This window comes from Medicago sativa, chromosome 1, assembly GCF_051527215.1.
Source record: "Medicago sativa cultivar Bolivia chromosome 1, Bolivia_mono, whole genome shotgun sequence".
NCBI classification, from domain to species: domain Eukaryota; kingdom Viridiplantae; phylum Streptophyta; class Magnoliopsida; order Fabales; family Fabaceae; genus Medicago; species Medicago sativa.
Window position 1 is genome coordinate 59,422,946 of NC_140749.1, and position 22,368 is coordinate 59,445,313.

Consider the following 22,368-nt stretch of genomic DNA (forward strand, 5'->3'; position numbering starts at 1 on the left):
TCATACACTGAGTATAACATCAATATAATGAACTATAATAGGACTTTGCCATGTATCCAAGCCAAAAAATGTAAGATAAACTTTTGCTCAACAAAGGTTCCTCCTTTATTCTAATTGGGTACGATCTCAATTTAAAACTTTATTTTACTGAAGTAACTTGTTAATGAAGTTCATAATGATCATACATTGAGTATTACACCAATAGAATGAACTATAGTAGCACATTGCCAAGTATCCAAGCCAAAAAAAGTAAGATGAACTTTTGGTCAACAAAGGTTTCTCCTCACTCAATTTAAAACTTTATTTTAGGGAAGTAACTTTAATAATTAGGTCCATAATGATCATACATTGAGTGTTACATCAAATAGAATGAACTATAGTAGGACTTTTCCAAGTATCCAAGCCAAAAAAAGGTAAGATAAATTTTGGTCAACAAATGTTCTTGTTTATTTTAGTTGGATACGAACTCTGTTTAAAACTTTATTTTAGAAAAGTAACTTGTTAACTAGGTCCATAATCATCATACATTGAATATTATATCAATAGAATGACCTATTGTTGGACTTTGTCAAGTACCCAAACAAAAAAAGGTTAGATAAGTTTTTGGTTTACCATGGTTCCTCCTTTATTCTAGTTGGATACAAACTCAATTTAAAACCTTATTTTAGGGAAGTAGCGCTTGTTAATTAGGTCCATAATGATCATACATTGAGTATTGCATCAATATAATGAATTATAGTAGGACTTTGCCAAGTATTCAAGTGAAAAAAGGTAAGATAAACTTTTGGTCAACAAAGGTTCCTCCTTTATTATAATTGAATACAAACTCAATTTTAAACTTTATTTTAGGAAAATAATTTGTTAATTAGGTCCATAATGATCATACATTGAGTATTACACCAATATAATGAACTATAGTAGGACTTTTCCAAGTATCTAAGCAAAAAAAAGGTAAGATAAACTTTTGGTCAACAAAGGTTCCTTCTTTATTTTAGTTGGGAACGAACTCAATTTAAAACTTTCTTTTAGGGAAGTAACTTTGAAAATTAGGTCCATAATGATCATACATTGAGTGTTACATCAATAGAATGAACTATAGTAGGACTTTTCCAAGTATCAAAGCCAAAAAATGTAAGATAAATTTTGGTCAACAAAGGTTCCTTGTTTATTCTAGTTGGATACGAACTCAGTTTAGAACTTTATTTTAGAAAAATAACTTGTTAATTAGGTTCTTAATCATCATACATTGAGTATTACATCAATAGAATAAACAATAGTAGGACTTTGTCAAGTATGCAAGCAAAAAAAGGTAAGATAAACTATTGGTCTACCAAAGTTCCTCCTTTATTCCAGTTGGATACAAACTCAATTTAAAACCTTATTTTAGGGAAGTAGCTTGTTAATTAGGTCCATAATGATCATACATTGAGTATTGCATCAATATAATGAATTATAGTAGGACTTTGCCAAGTATTCAAGCGAAAAAATGTAAGATAAACTTTTGGTCAACAAATGTTCCTCCTTTATTATATTTGGATAGAAACTCAATTTAAAACTTTATTTTAGGGAATCAACTTGTTAATTAGGTCCATAATGATCATACATTGAGTAATACACCAATATAATGAACTATAGTAGGACTTTTCCATGTATCCAAGCCAAAAAAGGTAAAATGAACTTTCGGTCAACAATGGTTTCTTCTTTATTCTAGTTGGATACAAACTCAATTTAATTTTTTTAGGGGAGTAACTTGTTGAAATTTGCTGTTCACACACTTATTCTAGTGGAGGTATTGCACTTGTTGATAAGTGGTTGACGTTTCCGGACATGAGACACATTGTTGCTAATTATTACAATAGGTGTGTGGTGTTGCTGACAAATCATGAAATTGGAACTTCAGAATCTTTTTTCCCACTAAGAGGGCTACCACCAGCTAAGCAAAAAACTCTCAACATGTGCCTTGGCTTAATTCCCAATGATTTTGTGCTTATTTTTTGGAAGGATGGTTGTCCACTACCTCCATCATCTACGGAGTGGAACAATCACAAGAATGAAGAGGCATTGATTTGGAAAGATGAGTATTTGGATCAACAAGACCGGTTCTGAGATCTCATGATTATTGAAAAGGGAGAGAAACCGCCCCAACCAAAAAAGGAGTCAAACAAAGCTAAACCTATTTTGTGCGACATTCCCGAAAAAGCAGAGCAAGAATTTGAAGTTATTGGGGAAGATGAAGAAGATTCAATTTCACTTGATGCGATATGAGTGATTTTTTGTCGGTGTTAATCCCTTTTTTTTTTATAGAAATTACACCGACATATTTTTTGGGGTCGATATTGTAACGCCAATTTTTTGTGGCCAATATATAACTAACATTATGTAATTTATAGGGTTAATTATGTTTTTGGTCCCTACAAAATTGCGACCTTGTAAGTTTAGTCCTTACTTAATTTTAATAGCATTTTTAATCCCTACAAAAAAATTTCTGCACTCAATATTAGTCCTTACTCAATCCAAATTTGTTTAATTTATGCTTAAACTCTTAAGTTTTTCAACAATTTTTTACAGGCGTGTTAAGAACGTTATTAAAAGGTCCTCCGAAAAAAATATCGCAAAAATATGATTTCTACGTCCATATTTTTGTTACTTATATCTTATTCTTTTGTCGTTTTAAAAAACTCATATTTAATTTATTTCATGTTAAAAAATTATAGATTTTAGTAAATGAATCTGTCATAGTGTTCTAAACTTGTATAAAAAGAATCGTTAAAAAATTTAAGAGTTTAAGGATAATTAAACAAAATTTGTTTTAGCAGGGACTAAAATTATAAGTAAATTTTTTTTTGTAGGGATTAAAAAAGCTATTAAAATTAAGTAAGGACTAAACTTAGAAGGTCGCAATTTTATAGGGACCAAAAACAAATTTAACCCTAATTTATATAAGGCTAAAATATGGTTTTAGTCCCTGTAAATTTTTTTTGTAGTTTTTGGTCCCTGCAAAATTTTTTGTTTTTTAAAATAGTCCCTGAAGGGACTATTTTCAAAATCAAAATATTTTGCAGGGACCTTTTTAAAAAACAAAATATTTTGCAGGGACCAAAAACTACAAAATAGGTTCAGCCATCATATGCCACGTATGCAAATCATCACAAAAGTATGGTCAGGGACTATTTTCAAAAACAAAATATTTTGCAGGGACCAAAAACAACAAAAAAAATTACAGGGACTAAAATCAAAACGAGACATATTTGTAGGGACTAAAACCATATTTTAGCCTTTATATAAATATATGAAAATATGACTTTTATCGTTGGAACTAGTGCAATACTTTTTTATTCGTTATTAACCTTTACGCATTTGATATATTTTTTTTATCGGTTATTACATTTCATTTAATTTCATTCTAATGTATGATTTTTTTTCATAAAGCTTTTGTCAAGTCAAACATGTTTGAGGTTGCAAAAATTGAAGGCCGTGTTCGGTACTTCGTTTTTAAAAAGACAATTAAAGTTATGATAACGCCGACTCACACTCTTGATGATTTGAAGGCACAACTTAACACATATTTTGAGTATCTTGGTGAAAATCAATATACACGTCACTTATTTTCTCAGATGCCTTGCATGGACCTAGGAGAAGATAAAGATGAAGACATGTGGAAAACGGCGATTTATGAGCCTTGTCTTATTCGTGACGATAGCGACGTTTCATTTATGTTTAGGCATATGGTTGAAGATAATATATTATATGTGTGTTCGTTCCATTTGCACATGCGTAGAATGTCGATAGATATTTTATGCAATGATATATAATGTGTTGTTTAATTATGGACACTCTTTAATGTTTTGATGAATTTCAAACAGTCGTGTAATTTTAACGAAATGTCGGATTGATTTAATTATGGAAAACTGTAAAAGATAATATATTTTTCTTGTTTGTGACTGAGTATAAATGGTGTATGATTGCCTCTGGAAATGCTCTGGTTGAATTACAGGTAAAAATAGGTTGAAAAATGGCTTGAATCCATTATGCAGAACATGCTGTCTGCATAATTGATTTCCTCCGCAGTTAACTGCCAATGGATCCGGCGGCAGTTAACTGCCGAGGAATACGTAACTGGCAACAGTTAACTGCCGAGGGAGTATTTTGGTCTTTTACTGGTGTGTTTCAGCCTTATTAATGGCGTGAACAACAAATTTCTAATTTGTTAATTAAGTCCATAATGATCAACAACAAAGTTTTGAATTTGGTAAAACCGGGCTCGATCGTTTAAGCCCACATAGACTCAATTTTTCTTATTTCTTCACCCGAAACCCATTTTAACCCGCCCTGATGGACCCGTGATGACTCGGTTATTCCAGATGTGGACGAGTTCAGATATCATGCCCAGCCCTATAATAGCTTTATTTCAATCAAACAAAACATAACTAATTATTTCTATCTCGTCCCTTATCCTTTCATATAAAAGTCAATTGAAAGGGGCAACTATTCTTTTGCGTATAATAACTCGTGTAGCCAGCATGAAATTAGGCATATATAGAAATGAATGGAGAGTTTGTGCTTGGCTAATTATGTGGTTTGTTGTCATACTGCCTAAAATATTTGATATTGGAAGAAATAACATCAACATCCCTTAAAAAAACGTCAACGTTCAATGTTTTAGTCGTTATTTGGTACTAATACAGATGTATTTAATATTGTGACCTTTTGAAAATAGTTTAAAGGCGAACTCTTATCATTTTAAGTAAAAGTGAATTTTCTCCTAATAAAAAAATAGAGAATATATTTAATATTTTATTAAAACTAACGTCAACGGTACTATATGCCTGTTTTTTTGCTTTTATGCCAAGGAACGACCAAATGATAAAAATTAATTAAATAAAAGGTAAAAATAAAAGATAAAATATTTGAGCAAAATATAATATATAGAATATAAAGTCAAAATAATATTTTTCTATAATGTGTAATATTATTTCTATTGTTATGAATTGTTCCTCCTATTGTGTGGATTGTTTCTATTTTAATGGAATATAACTATTTTTTATTGATAATTTAAATAATATTATAAAAAGATAAAATAGTTTTAAATGAAGGGTAAAAATGTAAGAAAAAAATCCAACCCAAAATGGTGTATCTATTTATATCTTGTTATGTTATAGAAGATTTATTCAAATAGTAAGGTCTGATTTTAAACATGTCAATTAGACACCCCCGGTAATACGTGTTGTTCAACTTGATTATGTGATATCCTTTAACCCAAAACAAATTTAATTAAGGTGAGATGAGAGATATTGAAAATGAATTTTTAAATTTAAAAAAGAACAGAATTGGTGATATGACTTAATACTTATGAGAAAGGGGCCAATTGATTAAGAAAGGTTATAAGATCTTTGTCCATAAACATTTGCGACACATAGCTTAATTAGGAACGGGGACCAGATAATATATTCACTAATACAATAATTTATTCTTTAAAATAAAAACAATACAATAATTTATGAAAAATATTATCCATGTAGTAATCGAAAACATACACATGATATTTCATACTTATTTGTGGTTCGTATTTATATTACATATGTTTATGTTTCTGTGTTTCTAACCACCTGTTTAATTTATTTTAAACACAGAGACATAACTGTATTTAGAAGGCATAGTTCAATTAAGGACAGAATGTGATGGCATAGCTAGGTCCACCATTGCAAGTGAAAGTGCTGCTCTTATCATCGTAGGCATAGCTATAAGCATCTGGACATTGGTTCTCAAATATCTCGGAGTAATTTGTGGGTGGGCATGTCGCTTCGGTATTGTAACTTCCACGACAACAATATTGATCGGTGTTAAAAGCCAAACAAGCACTCTTACAAGCAACGACACTGCCATCAGAACCTTTTAATTGAAGCTCCGCAGGACACACAGAGTTGATATTCGCTGGACAACTAGAGGCTTTGCAATCGCCACTCCCGCCTTGTGGAGTCACGGACATTGGCACGTTGAATCCGTCCACGTTGCTCACATCGTAGAAATCTTGTCCTCCATTTGATGCCACGGTAATTTCAACCAAAGTTGCTGGTGGGATTGCGCCAGCACCATTGCACTCAACTTGACCAGACGCGCAATCGGCTGTGGCACAACTAAATCTTCCGTTGTTGTTTGAGCATCCGGTTCGGGCCCAAAATCGACCTGACCATGGGGAAGGAAGGTCCACTGATCTTGTTGCTCCTTGTCCCAATTCAAAACCTGTTGTTGATAGTTGAGGCTTTTGATCTCCGGTTAAGGTTCCTGGCCATACAGTGTATCCACATCTATTCGTGAATGTCACTTGGGCTCCTCCAACAGCTGCATACAAAAATTAAATTTTCACACAAGTATTATAAATTTTCATTAATGTGTGTGTCTATATATATCATATATATATATGATTAAAACATTTAGGACTTTAATCTTCAAACACCTCAATGGTGTATTAAATAATTTAAATTTAGATTCCCATGAACTTAGCTCAGTTGATGGCGTTCGAATCCCGAGCATTCACAAAAAAAAAATTAAATTTAGGTGAGATGTACGCTATCTTTAAAGAATTTTAGGTAAGTTACAAAAAAACCTATCACGATTAGCCACATGTGTAAATTAACAACGGGCACACAAACTAACTTTCATTTTTTTTTTTTTGCAAATTTCTTCAAAGGTAGGCTAGAGAAATCACACACATAAATATATATATATATATATATATATATATATATATATATATATATATTAAAAAATATTATATCAAATTTATTTTGCAAGATTCTATGAATATACTTTTACATATATAGTGATGAATATAATAGCCGATAGTATTTAGATACCTACAAGAAAAAAATGTGATAAAGAAAACAAGGAAAGAAACGAAAATTTAGATACCTACAAGAAAAAAATGTGATAAAGAAAACAAGGAAAGAAACGAAATTTAGAAAGCAAAACATAAAAGATAACGAGTATATTCTAGAGACTATGTAGATTTTTTTTTTTTTTTTTTTTGTTTTTAGAAAGGGACTACGTAGATTTTATAAGCAAAAATATTATTTTTAACCATATGAAGAGGAAGAGAAATGCTAAATAGCACGACACATCGACATGTAAAAAGTGGTTTACATACAATAAATATGGGAGAGTGCTAATAAATCTTGTGCTACATATGCTGCATCCAATGTCCACAATTCATTTGTGGGGTTGTCGTGCATGTGTGTGTCGTGCCAACAATCATTATTCAAAGAGGAAATAAAACTGATCTAAATGAATTCATTAAGCTTATGGAAAATGTAGTGGAAATGAAATGAAATATACCATAGAAGAGGAATGCAAAGCTAAGGCAGAGAGCAACACTGGTAATCGCCATATTCTCGTTATTGGTTTATCTTTTTGGATTGCAGTTTTGTAAGTGATGAAAATTGCTCTCTGCTTCTTGCCAATTTATAAGTTTTGAGGGTTGAATCTTCAACGATCAATATTTGATCCAGTCAATAAAAAAAGCGGCAGAATTTGTTTGGTACATATGGAACAAATTTACGGGAGTTTATATTTAACCTCCATGTGTTACAAAATGAAAAATATTCAGCCACCATATAGATTGAAAAGTCTCAAATCTTAACAGATATTTTCCTCGTACATTTATTGTTGAAGAAACTTAATAGATTGAAATAATTTATTTATTTATTTATTTTTGTTCTAGATCAAGTAGTTGAAAGAATTTATTGAAGATCGGTTCAACTGATATATTTGGTGGGAAAAATAATACAGATTTACTTTATTTTGATTGAGGGTGCAAAAAAATTGTATGCATATATCTAGTGACATTTCATACATATTTGTTAAGATATAGTTTATTTAGAAACTAATAGTAATAAAATGTTTTTCTTTAAAGGAGTTTAACAAAATGATATATTTTTTTTGGGTGAACTACGAACGAGGAAAACATCACAGAATATTTTAAAAAAAGAAAAATATATAACTGAAAATTTTAAACATCTCAGTTAGGTTGACATTTCGAAAAAATATCCATTCTATGTCAGTCACTTATTAAATATATTAATAAAAGAAATGAGAAAATATATACGGGGGATGAGGATACTATAGATCCTTAAATATGATATACTATCTCTAATTTTTTTTTGAAGAGGCTAAAATGAAATTGTATTAACACATTAAAAAGGTCTTCCTAGCACAATATGTGCAAAGGAAGAAACACCTGAGTCCAAACAGAATTCTGACAATATGTACAAAGCAAATCCAAACCGCAACCGCGGACAAAAATAGAAAAAAATAACAATTAACCAATGCCTAGAATGGTGAACGGATTAAGCCACCACCCATGATAATTGAGAGGAAGGTTAACATATTTCCCCTTCAACCACCTGAAAGTTAAGGACTTAATCTTGTCAACCACATGCTGAATAGAGCATTTTTTATCATTGAAGACTCTGTTATTTCTTTCTTTCCAAATTTCCCACACCGTTGCATACCAAATAACATGTAAAATAGATCTCTTGGACCTGCAAGCACCACCAATAAAACTGAATTGATTAAAGTGACTTGATACATCAGAGGGCATAACAGAATAAATACCAAGCCACCTGAGAATAAAGAACCAAACAGACCCAAAAATATCACAATGTAAAAACAAGTGAGAAGATGTTTCCATTTCCCCACATTCACCAACGCAAGCTTGAGCATCGATGTCTATAACCTATCGACGGAGAAGGTTATCCTTCGTAGGAAGCCTATCACGAAACAAACGCCAAGCAAATAACACCACCTTCAAAGGAACGTCCTTGTGCCACAAAGAGGACGCGGGCACCGAAATATCAACAGAAGAATTTGCATTCTGAAAATTATAAGCACTTCGCACTGTGTACACGGAAGATGTTTCCAATCTCCACAACATTTTATCACTTCTGTCAACCTGCAAAGAGACATTATAAAGTAAAATCCTAAGTTCCCCCGCTAACTCCTCTTCCCACGCAAATAACCTCCGTCTCCACCGCCAAGCCTCTCCCTCCACCCCCCACCCTAACTCATGCATGCCAAAAATAGACTCCCCTTTGAGTAATGACAACTCAAAAAGTCTAGGAAATCTATCTCTAAAAGGCATACCTCCCAACCACACATCTGTCCAAAATAAAGAATTTCTACCATCTCCCACAAACCGACTGACATTACTAAGGAACCAGTCCTCTGACCGAAATGCGACAATATCCCTCCACCAACTAGATGCCGCGCGACTACCCACACAAATACGACCATCCTCCACACCGTACCGAGCTGCCAACACCCTATACCACAAACTATCCCTTTCTACCAACAACCTTCAACACCACTTTCCTAACAATGCCCTATTGAAATCCCAAAGTCTCCTTACCCCCAAACCACCAACCTCTGACTCCGACAAATAGTTTGCCAATCTATCCAAGTAATTTTCCTATGATCTACACTCCCCCCCCCCCCCCCCCCCAAAAAAATTATTAAAAATAGATTCGATAGAGGAAATGATACCTGATGGAGCTTTGAAAAAAGAAAGAGCATAAACAGGCAACGACGACAGGACATACTTCAACAAAATCAGCTGACCACCCAAATACAAGTATCTCGAACTCCACCCCGACAGTCTAGAGTTTATGCGATGAATAAAAGGATCACAAAAAGCCAACCGACACGCATTACCACCAATAGACAGCCCAAGATACATAAACGGAATCGAGCCAACCTTACAATTTAAAACCATAGCTGCTTCAGTTAACCAAGAACTAGGGACATTCACACCGACTAAAAGACTCTTCAAAAAATTCACCTTAAGATCAGACATATCTTGAAAAAGAATAAGAATAGCTCGCAAAGCACGGATATTGGCCCACGATTTTTCACCCAAAATTAACGTATCATCCGCAAATTGAAGATGAGACACCGTAACCGGATCACCGCTACCCACTTTGTAACCAGTAAATAAATTGTTGACAGACAAAGCATTCATCACAACATGGAAACCCAGAGAAAATTCGTATGTTGGAGACCCGTTCACCAATACCGAAGTTGTGGCTGTCCCAATACACTCTTTTATCCATTTACGCCAGAGAGTCGGGAAACCCATTTTCAACATCACCTCATCCAAATAACTCCAATCAATAGAGTCGTATGTTTTCTCAAAATCTACCTTAAAAAGAATCAACTCCTTGTTGCTCTTTCTTGCATCATCAACAATCTCATTGGCCACCAAAATCCCATCAAGAATTTGTCGACCTTTAATAAAAGCCGACTGAGTATCAAAAATTACCGAATGAAGCACCTCTCTGAGCCTGTTTGTTAAAATCTTTGCCAAAATTTTGTACATACTACTCATCAAAGAAATTGGGCGAAAATCATTAAGACGCTGCAGACTATCAACCTTAGGAATAAGCGCAATGAACGTGCTATTAATTCCTTTAGTCAATTTTCCATTCCTATGAAATTCCAACAAAAAACGCATCACATCGTCCTTTAACACATCCCAAAAATCCTTCACAAAACCAAAAGAAATACCATCAGGACCTGGTCATTTATAACTATCACAGTCCCACACCGCCTCCTTTACCTCATCCAACGAAAAAGGCTTAATAAGACCAGTCGCTTCACCGCAAGATAAAGACCTAAATTTCAAGGCCTCCAAACTTGGGCGGCTAGAACTACGGGCTTGAAACTGACTTGAAAAATGAGAGAACACAGCCGCTCGGACGTTGTCCACCCCTTCAACCAACACACCATCCACCATAATAAAATGAATGGGGTTCCTGCGACTCCTACTCGACATGATACTATGAAAGAATTTAGTATTTGCATCCCCTTCGCAAAGCCAGTGCATCCGTGCTTGCTGCCAACAAATGGTAGAATTAACCCTCGATAATGAGAATAACTCTTCAACGTTCACATGAAGATCTTGTATTTCTGATGAGTCAATATTTAGTCTATTTTTATGCATTATTTAGTTTCATTTTAATTAGATTTAGTTTTATTTTATTTAAATATTATTTCCTTTTTGAACTATTTTACTTCAATTGCATATTTTATATTTCAGGAACAAATATTGGATGGAAGGTGTCTTGGAGCAAAAGAAAGGAGTCTGGAGCTGATTTGGAGTGAAAATACGAAGATTCAGAGACAAAAATAAGTCTCCCCCAAGCCAGAAGCTTGGCACGGGCAGTGCCAACATTGGCACGGCCGTGCCACCTCTCAGGACAACTTTTGCTGCTTTTGCTTGAAGCCCAAGTTACTCTGTTTTAGTTTTACCGGAATGCCCTTGTAGTTGCTTAGATTTTAAGTCAATTGTAAAGCTATAAATAGAGTAGCTCTCCATCACAAATATTCATCTTTTGTTCTTGGAATAAAAGTTCACTTTATTTTATTTACTTTTATATTCTTCTTCTTCTTCCTCTCTTCTATGTCTACAATGAACGTTAGTGAGTAGACTCTTCTTGTCTTGGGATTGTTGGATAAGTCTAATGACGCAATCCTAATCAAACCAAACCATAAATCCTAATTTTATATAAATCTACTTTCTAATCTAAATTCACCGCTTTAACATGAATTAACCATTATCAAACTGTGGAAGCGAACGCAGAGGGTTTGATAATTGTTAATTCATTATCTCAAATATCAATTCATAAAGCGAACGCGGAGCTTTGATATTCGAACAAGGGAATTTAGACAAGGATTGCGAAACTGAGAATAGTCTAGCAAACCTTAAGACACATAAAGTTTCGATCTTCAAGGGTTCCAAAGGCAATCACCCATGAGAATAGGTGTGGTTGTTGGAGGAATACACTCACTGACTTCGAGAGAAGCTTTGATATGCTAAAGAGAAACTTGTCTTTAGAAAATAGATCAAATATAAAATTAGAAGTTTAGGGTTTGTTTGTGAAGGATTCGTTGTTATGATGAACCAATAATCCCAAGGCTCTTTTATTTTTATTATTTTCTTTTCATTAAAAATCCAAACTTTCTACCTTTTAAACTCTTCTCTAATCCTTATTGAAAGTTAATTGAATTCATAACTCCCTGTCGGAACGATATCTTTTATTACTACTTCGGTAAACCGTGCACTTGCGGTTTTACTCATCAAGTTTTTGGCGCCGTTGCCGGGGAGTTATTGCAATTTGATTAATTTTTTTTTTAGGATTAGACTGAAAAAAAAAATCTTTTCCTTTATTTTATTTTTTTTATTTTATTTTATTTTATTTTATTTTCTCTTTCTTTTTCTATTTCTTCTTTTGCCTTTAACTTCTTGGGAAGATAATAACGATATGGCTAAGGAACGCTCTCTCAAAGAGTATGCAATCCAATCTTCAAATGAGTCATACGATGCTATTGTGTACCCAACGGTTGAGGACAATTTTGAAATAGAACCTGCACTTGTTCACGTAGTGCAGCAAAATCAATTTTTCGGATCACCCACTGAGGATCCGAATTTTCATGTTTCAACCTTTTTAAGACTCAGTGGAACCGTGAATGCAAACCAAGAGGTAGTAAGGCTGCACTACTTTCCTTTTTCCTTAGGGGAAGAGCTAGTGCTTGGTTTCATTCATTGGAACTTGGTTCTATCACTTCATGGCATCAAATGAAGCAAGCTTTTCTTGCCCGATTCTTTCCTCATTCTAAAATTGTTCACTTAAGGAAACAAATCATACAATTCACTCAAAAAGACGGAGAATCTCTTTACAATGCGTGGGAGCGTTTCAAAGAAATGCTTAGGCTTTTCCCCATCATGGTTTGGAGAATTGGCTTATTATTCACACTTTTTATAATTGCCTTTTGTGTACCACAAAAATTTATGTTGATGCAGCTGCAGGTGGAGCTTTGATGAACAAAACATACACAGGAGCTTATGCTTTGATCGAGGACATGGCACAAAACCACTATCAGTGGACCTACGGAAGGGACATCACTAATGTTGCTCCTTCACCCTCTAAAACGGAGGTAGGTATGTATAAAATTTCTACCCTTGATCATCTATCTGCTAAGGTGGACACACTTTTTCAAAAATTTGATAAATTAAGTGTAAGTGTTGTCACACCTACTCCTGTTTCACCACCATGTGAATTTTGTGGAATACTTGGTCATACTAGTGTTGAATGCAAACTAGGTAGTACTGTTGAAAGTCCCGAGCAATTAAACTATTATAAATATAATCAAGGGATGAGGCCAAATCAAATTTTTTACAACAAAACACCTCAAAATCCCTTTGGACAACAAACAGCACCACCCGATTATGCAAACAACCAAGGAGTCCCTCAAAAATCCAGCTTGGAAATTTTACTAGAAAAATGTGTTATGGATCAATCCAAGCAATTTCAAGAACTTAAAAATCAAATTGGATTTTTAAACGACTCTGTTGTCAAGCTTACATCTAAAGTGGACTCCATTTCTACTCACCAAAATTTTCTAGAGACTCAAATCTCTCAAGTAGCCCAACAAGCGGCTACTTCCTCTCAAACCTCCGAAGTCCTTCTAGGCCATACCGAAACCAACCCCAAAGACCATATAAGTGCTATTACTCTTAGGGATGGTAAACATTTAGAGGACACTGTTGTGAAAGTTAGGAACAATAAAGGAGAGATAGGGAGTGATGAGCCTCAAGGTGAGAAAGCCATAGGAGAGAATGATAAGTCATTTATTTCACCATCTCATGAGCCTAAAATTCCATTAACACAAGGTTTTGTTAAATCCAAGTTAAAGGACCAGTTTAGGAATTTTATTGAAATACTTCCAACCAAATTACCACCTAAACTTAAGAATCTAGAAAGCTTTTCCATACCTTGTGTCATAGGATCTAAAACCTTTGAGAAAACCATGTGTGATTTGGGAGAGAATGTTTGTTTGATGCCATTGTCCCTTTCTGAAAGATTGGGTACTGTCAAGCTAATGACTCTAAATGAGCTCTTCGTGGGAGGCAACCCATGAATTTTATTGCTTTTATTTTGTTTGTTTTGTATTTTAATTTGTTTTGTAGGTATTTGTCCAAATATGATGCAAAAAAGTGAGAGAAAGTTGAAGTCGTTGACCAGAAACCAAACCAAAAAAAAAAAAAATTTAAGCCATGACCAGAAGCTTGGCACGGGCAGTGCCAACCCTTCAGTTCAAAAAAAAAAATTATTTTTTTTCCTTATTCAAAATAATCTCCTTCATCCATCCAAACACCAAATTCATACACCATAACCCAAAAATCAAAACTTCTTCACCAATTTCCACCATTCAACTCATAAACCTCACTTAAACCCAAACCCCATCACTAAACCAAACACTTCCCACACAAAACCATACCAAAACCTAACTTTCACCCAAAACAACCAAAAACCAAAACTAAGGTCAAATGGAATCAAAGAGGAAAGATAAGAGATTGAAGCCTTCGGAAGCGGTGCAAGCAAGAAGCAATCAACAGACCGCAGTCATGGGATCCAACTCATGGATTCCGAGCAAAGAAATAGGTACAATTCTCTAATCTCTAGAACTATCTCTCCTTGAGGTACCCTTATGTTAATGTTATGGATAGACTAGAAATAGATGAACATGTGATTAGGTTGTTGAATAACACAACCCTGTGCTTAGGTACCTTCAAAGGGGTTATGGCTTGCACCATATAGGGTAGTAAAAAGGTAGGGAATGATGAGGATTGTTGAGTTGTTTATGTTATGGGCTATGCTTTATAACCACCATGTTAACATTTGCTATTATTTGCTTGATTATCTTGTTTCAATTGATAAAAAGAAGCTGGATGATACAGGTGATATAGTGGTAGGTGGAATCATCACTTTTAATGCTAGGAGGTTTGGGGTGAGTATGAATCAAGGGATCAAGAGGATAGAGGGGAACTATTATCTAGACTTATACTCTCACTACTTTGTCCTTCCTTAGAACCCATGACCTTACTCACAATTACCAATATGAATGGAGAATTTGTTTGATTATTCTATCTAATCCGGACATAACTAATCCGGAGGTGGTGGAAAATTTGCTTTATGTTGGTACTAACCCACAGGTACATAATGATGGTGATGATGGTGGTGATGAAGAGGAGGTATGTGCAAACTTGCGCCATGAACAAGAAGCCGGTGGAAGCTACAATGATGAACGTTGGGCATGGATGCAAACCAAGGTTCAAAGAATAAGCACCAAGCAACAAAAACAAGGTGTTGAAATGGTCGGTCTAAGAAACAATGTCCAAAGGGGCAATCGAATAAATGAAGAAAATGGTACTGAACATGATACAACACCTTCACCTCCAAGGTCTACTTTATGAACCTCAATAAAATTGTGAGCTTTCCTCTTCTTCTTCTTCTTCTTCTTCTTCTTCTTCTTCTTCTTCTTCTTCTTCTTCTTCTTCTTCTTCTTCTTCTTCTTCTTCTTTTTTTGAGGACAATGTTTCTCCTAAGTGTGGGGGGAGCCTAATAAAATGTCTAGAGTCGCAGTGTTTCCAAACTCCCTTGAACTTTATTCTTTTGTATTGTTTTTATAGCGAAAGGCATGATTAAGTAGCTTGTTTTTAATGGAAATCATGGCATAAAATTTTTTGTTGTCTTCTCATAAAAAAAAAGTTGTTTCTTATGCATGAAAGTAATTTCTTGTGTTTTTAAGTGTTCTTGCTATACCCACATCATGTTTTATTGTGAAAAATTCTCCAATGAGAAAAGCACCCAATTGCAATCTTTGAGTAAGTGTATGAGTAGGTATTTTAAGGAGCACGTTCTATCTTTAATGGTAACTTAGACCCTTAAAAGTCTTTAGAGTAAAAGTAGCATAAGTTTGTGTGGGAAATAATCAATGTGCTTAATTGTTTTATCTTTTATAAATTGTTAAAGTTAAATGGGGCGGGAGAATGACACCAACATGTGGGGGAAAGGACAATCCCTAACTTCCTAATTGTGGTGGTGACTCCCTAATTGAACTTAAGTTCCAAATCCCTCAAATGAGGAAATAAATTCATCAAAGCTAGGGGGAAAGGACAACTCATCCAAAAAGACTTCCTACGCGGAGATGAATAAAAATTTTACAGCACTACTTAGGGTGATTTTGAATCTAGGGGGAAAGGACAACTCATCCATAAAGACTTCCTATGAAGATAGATAGCCCCTAAGCAATCTGCAGCCCCTTGTGCTTAAATTGTTAATCTAATTTAATCTTAACTAAATTCCCATCACTCTTATATGAAATGAAGAAAGGACTTTTCTCGGTTACTTTAGTATTAGAGATAGAACATGTTCCTCATAATATCTGTCTTATACAGGAGCAAGAAAAGGGTTGGACTGCACACACACACACTCACTTGAGACTTGTTGTTGGGTTGAATAGGTTCACAAGGAATACTTGAAGTCATGATTAGTGTACTTGAAACAAAACCTTATGTTGCCAAGTTTAATCTTTCTTGTTGCTGCTATGTCTATTGCTATTTGCTTGAGGACAAGCAAAGATTCAAGCGTGGGAGAGTTTGACGAGTCAATATTTAGTCTATTTTTATGCATTATTTAGTTTCGTTTTAATTAGATTTAGTTTTATTTTATTTAAATATTATTTCCTTTTTGAACTATTTTACTTCAATTGCATATTTTATATTTCATGAACAAATATTGGATCGAAGGTGTCTTGGAGCAAAAGAAAGGAGTCTGGAGCTGATTTGGAGCGAAAATACGAAGATTCGGAGACAAAATAAGTCTCCCCCAAGCCAGAAGCTTGGCACGGGCAGTGCCAACATTGGCACGGCCGTGCCACCTCTCAGGACAACTTTTGCTGCTTTTGCTTGAAGCCCAAGTTACTCTGTTTTAGTTTTACCGGAATGCCCTTGTAGTTGCTTAGATTTTAAGTCAATTGTAAAGCTATAAATAGAGTAGCTCTCCATCACAAATATTCATCTTTTGTTCTTGGAATAAAAGTTCACTTTATTTTATTTACTTTTATATTCTTCTTCTTCTTTCTCTCTTCTATGTCTACAATGAACGTTAGTGAGTAGACTCTTCTTGTCTTGGGATTGTTGGATAAGTCTAATGACGCAATCCTAATCAAACCGAACCATAAATCCTAATTTTATATAAATCTACTTTCTGATCTAAATTCACCGCTTTAACATGAATTAACCATTATCAAACTGTGGAAGCGAACGCGGAGGGTTTGATAATTGTTAATTCATTATCTCAAATATCAATTCATAAAGCGAACACGGAGCTTTGATATTCGAAACATGAGAATAGTCTAGCAAACCTTGAGACACATAAAGTTTCGATCTTCAAGGGTTCCAAAGGCAATCACCCATGAGAATAGGTGTGGTTGTTGGAGGAATACACTCACTGACTTCGAGAGAAGCTTTGATATGCTAAAGAGAAACTTGTCTTTAGAAAATAGATCAAATATAAAATTAGAAGTTTAGGGTTTGTTTGTGAAGGATTCGTTGTTATGATGAACCAATAATCCCAAGGCTCTTTTATTTTTATTATTTTCTTTTCATTAAAAATCCAAACTTTCTACCTTTTAAACTCTTCTCTAATCCTTATTGAAAGTTAATTGAATTCATAACTCCCTGTCGGAACAATATCTTTTATTACTACTTCGGTAAACCGTGCACTTGCTGTTTTACTCATCAATTTCCTCATCTGACAAGGCAACTGATTCGGCCTTCATTTCAATGTCTGTAATACGAGCCTTCAAATCTGATATCTTAGCCGGTAAATTTTTTGAGTGACGTTGATGCCATTCTTTCAAAGAAAATTTAATTAGCTTTAATTTTTCTTTCAAAACAAAGCCGCCCCACCCATATATATGAAAGCTACTCCACTTTTCACGAACAAAATCCTTGTAGCCTGAAAAAGTCTCCCAACATTTTAACATACGCAAAGGTTTAGGGCCCCAATTCTCTTCATCTATACTCAACTGAATTGGACAATGGTCTGAAAGACCACGCGCTGATGCCAACTGAAAACAATTAGGCCACGTCAAGCACCATTTTTCCGATAATAAAAAATGATCAATCCGACTCATAGGCTTCCCATCGCCTCGAAAACACGTAAAACTTCGGCCCCGGAGAGGTAAGTCAATCAAACAATTCCCACCAATAAACTGTTTGAAATATGCGCTCCCTACATGCATCTTTGAGTTACCCACACTTCTTCGTTCTTCAATACCACGAATAGAATTAAAATCTCCACATACACAGACATTACGGTCAGAAAAAGTTGCAAGCCGCAGAGAAATATTATGCCAAAGTGTTTTTTGACGAGAAATATCACAAGGAGCATAAACATTGAACAAAACAAATTCTTCACCAGATTTCACAAACCGACCCTGGATCCCTAACACGTGCTCAAGCTGAAAAGATGACCAAACCTCAACTTCTCGAACATCCCAAAGCGTTACCAAACCACCAGAGGCACCCCTCGAAGATTGGAAAGAAAATTCAACACAAGTATCACCCCACATAGATTTACAAACAAACCCATCAAAAACAGATAACTTTGTTTCTTGTATACATAGAATAAACGGCTTTTTCTCCCGCACCAATTGACTCACCTCCCTTCTTTTTTCAAACCCTCCTAACCCCCTAACGTTCCAAGAAATAATCTTCATCACAAAAAACACACACCCCCACCACCACACACCAACCACAACGCCTACCCTGCCTTCCCATTGCCCTCTGAATTTTTTCTACCCACCCCGGACAACACATCAAACTTATTATTTGGATCTCCCTTAAAATTCAAACCCACCTTCTTCCTGATCCCCCTAACATCATCTGACTTATGCTTATCACTACCATGCAAAACCAACCAATGCTTCCAATCATTACTAACTGAAGCTTGTGACCCACTAAGTGAATAACTTACATAAACAGATACCTTATCTTTAGTAACAGCAGAAATACCTTTACGTCGTCTGCGAGTCTTTTGTAGAGCGCGAAGCACTTCCTTTCGATCTTTATCTGAGAGTCTCGCAATTCGTTTCAAATTATGTGCACAATGACGTAGATACCCACTGCCTTTCTTTTTAGAAACTCGAGGCACACCAGTCGAGTTTCATCTGTTACCATTTATTTTTTGAGTTCTGTTCTCAGCATCAAAAAAACTCTTGCACCTATTAACCCATTCCAAACTCCACGGACCAGCTGTTACTGAATGTGGTCGCCCCGGAGGACAAGAAGATGTGCGTTTTGCTGGCCCTTGTTTTTCACTAGATGCATGACGTGACTGTAGAGCATTTTCACTTCTAACCGGCTGATTGGTTGCTGGGTTCATGTTCATTTTGCTGGATTCGAAATGCTGGCCTACAGATGGGTTCACGTGACATGCTGATGTCACAATTGCTTGCTGTTTTGCTGGACCAGAACCATGTATATCAATAGAATTCTGAGCATGATTGTCCACCGATGTTGCAGCCTGTTTCACAACTGGTGGTGCTGCATCCGCATCCCTTGCATGAGAACGAGTAGACTTGCAAGTGCTGCCTGCAGAACCTTCCTTCTGCCATTCCTCCGAGAGATGATGCAACAAAGCATCCACATCCCCACTAGCAACCATGTCTTCAGGAATACCTTCAGAATGCAATTCATCATCTACTTGTTGTACTGTATTTTAATCTAAACATGCATCCTCCCCTAAAGCAAACCCCCAGTCCTCGATAATTTTAAAGTCAAAAATCTCACCATCCACCAGAATTTTTGCATCCGTGTTTACTATTTCCGAAGACGAAGTTGAAATAAGAACACGTGCGTAATCAAACCGAACCTTGTCCACCGTAAAATCATCCACTTTCAAAAGACGACCACAATCATAGACACATAATTTAAAAAATTCTTGGTTCCACGCATGCAACGGAACCCCGTAGATTCTAACCCACGCACCTCTTTCGCGAACCACCAAATCCTTCTTCCAACTGATAGGGTTAACAAAGAATTTATTAAAAAATTCTGCTGCTTCCTTTAAGACACAACAGACATCACTATTATCTTCCATACACAACAACACCTTGTCTGCCCCCAATGGTATAATATCCAACTTTTCGAAACCAGCATCAAATATTCTACGTTGAAGCACCGGTATAGCCTCACCATTTAAAACAGTAACCATCAAACCCTGACGAGCCCATAACACGTCCTGTGCCTTTGAAAAATACTTGGGAACAAGCATGTTGCCTGCATTCTCCACCTCATTCACCTCATTATCACTACCACCACCCCGAACCACTTGAGCGTACTCCACATCCTTCCTTTTTTCTCCCTCTTTAACATGAATTTTTTCTCCCTCATAACCTTTCCTCCCACCAGCCTTTCTTATTACTTCCTCCCTATTTTTATCTCCCTCTCCACGCACTCTACCCACCTCCTTTTTGTTACAAAACCTATCAAAAGTGGCCACCTTCGCAACCACCCTCCAATCACCAAACCACACATTATTCACCGCCTTCAATAATTTGTCAACATCTTTAACATTACTATACCGAACAAACCCAAAAGCCCCACCATTAACATTGCGTTTACGGGCTAAATATACATCCTCCATAACACCGCAAACCTCAAAACCTTGTCTCAATGAAATATAGGAAATATCATATGGCACATTTGTAAAGTAAAATGAAACAAAATTCGAATTCACCGGGATTGGATGATTACGTTGAACATGTGCGGAGTGCCTTGAAGCTGACCTAAGCTGCGGTTGTTGTTGATTAACGCGACCTGCAGCAGTGTTTGTGCCTGCATCCTTGTCACAGATTAACGAAGGAGATTGGCGACGATCCAGCACATAAGGAACCTCATAAGACAGTGCATCACGTTCCTTAACCCTAACAAGTTTGTCATATTGAACAATCACCCTTCCGTCGTGCCCTAGCTCCTGAGAACCATATCCAAAATCTTCCTCTGAGTAATACCGATTTGCAGACCCAAATCCACCTCTAACCCTAGACTGTCGTTGCCATCGATCCCTTGCTCTTCCGCGCTGTTGATCCTCCTGAATCCTGTCCCGTTGTCTGTCGTCCTGTACCTGCGCTTTCCCCTTTCGCGATCTCACATCGGTCCATTCTCCCCTTGTTGTACTGTATTTTCATCTAAACATGCATCCTCCCCTAAAGCAATCCCCCAGTCCTCGATAATTTTAAAGTCAAAAATCTCACCATCCACCAGAATTTTTGCATCCGTGTTTACTATTTCCGAAGACGAAGTTGAAATAAGAACATGTGCGTAATCAAACCGAACTTTGTCCACCGTAAAATCATCCACTTTCAAAAGACGACCACAATCATAGACACATAATTTAAAAAATTCTTGGTTCCACGCATGCAACGGAACCCCGTAGATTCTAACCCACGCACATCTTTCGCGAACCACCAAATCATTCTTCCAACTGACAGGGTTAACAAAGAATTTATTAAAAAATTCTGCTGCTTCCTTTAAGACACAACAGACATCACTATTATCTTCCATACGCAACAACACCTTCTCTGCCCCCAATGGTATAATATCCAACTTTTCGAAACCAGCATCAAATATTCTACGTTGAAGCACCGGTATAGCCTCACCATTTAAAACAGTAACCATCAAACCCTGACGAGCCCAAAACACGTCCTGTGCCTTTGAAAAATACTTGGGAACAAGCATGTTGCCTGCATTCTCCACCTCATTCACCTCATTATCACTACCACCACCCCGAACCACTTGAGCGTACTCCACATCCTTCCTTTTTTCTCCCTCTTTAACATGAATTTTTTCTCCCTCATAACCTTTCCTCCCACCAGCCTTTCTTATTACTTCCTCCCTATTTTTATTTCCCTCTCCACGCACTCTACCCACCTCCTTTTTGTTACAAAACCTATCAAAAGTGGCCACCTTCGCAACCACCCTCCAATCACCAAAACACACATTATTCACCGCCTTCAATAATTTGTCAACATCTTTAACATTACTATACCAAACAAACCCAAAAGCCCCACCATTAACATTGCGTTTACGGGCTAAATATACATCCTCCATAACACCGCAAACCTCAAAACCTTGTCTCAATGAAATATAGGAAATATCATATGGCACATTTGTAAAGTAAAATGAAACAAAATTCGAATTCACCGGGATTGGATGATTACGTTGAACATGTGCGGAGTGCCTTGAAGCTGACCTAAGCTGCGGCTGTTGTTGATTAACGCGACCTGCAGCAGTGTTTGTGCCCGCATCCTTGTCACAGATTAACGAAGGAGACTGGCGACGATCCAGCACATAAGGAACCTCATAAGACAGTGCATCACGTTCCTTAACCCTAACAAGTTTGTCATATTGAACAATCACCCTTCCGTCGTGCCCTAGCTCCTGAGAACCATATCCAAAATCTTCCT

The 22,368-nt window shown here is 36.0% G+C and overlaps 2 protein-coding genes, 1 non-coding gene and 1 pseudogene across 3 annotated transcripts; all 4 read right to left on the minus strand.

The window, feature by feature from the left end:
- Positions 1-5,445: 5,445 nt before the first annotated feature.
- LOC146955894 (thaumatin-like protein 1b) lies at positions 5,446-7,431 on the minus strand. Its single transcript, XM_085724673.1, has 2 exons — positions 7,333-7,431; positions 5,446-6,339 (listed from the first exon to the last, which is right to left on the minus strand). The coding sequence occupies exons 1-2, from the start codon at positions 7,382-7,384 to the stop codon at positions 5,663-5,665; spliced, it is 729 nt and encodes a 242-aa protein (XP_085580799.1). The 5' UTR covers positions 7,385-7,431; the 3' UTR covers positions 5,446-5,662.
- An 883-nt stretch (positions 7,432-8,314) lies between these two features.
- Positions 8,315-10,825, minus strand: LOC146955895 (uncharacterized; annotated as a pseudogene).
- Positions 10,826-12,675: 1,850 nt separating this feature from the next.
- Positions 12,676-12,782, minus strand: LOC146955896 (small nucleolar RNA R71). Its single transcript, XR_015025254.1, has one exon. It is a non-coding gene; the product is annotated as a small nucleolar RNA R71 (small nucleolar RNA).
- Positions 12,783-17,628: 4,846 nt separating this feature from the next.
- LOC146955897 (uncharacterized) lies at positions 17,629-18,471 on the minus strand. The gene has a single exon (XM_085748980.1). The coding sequence runs from the start codon at positions 18,469-18,471 to the stop codon at positions 17,629-17,631; it is 843 nt and encodes a 280-aa protein (XP_085605106.1).
- Between the last annotated feature and the right edge of the window lie 3,897 nt (positions 18,472-22,368).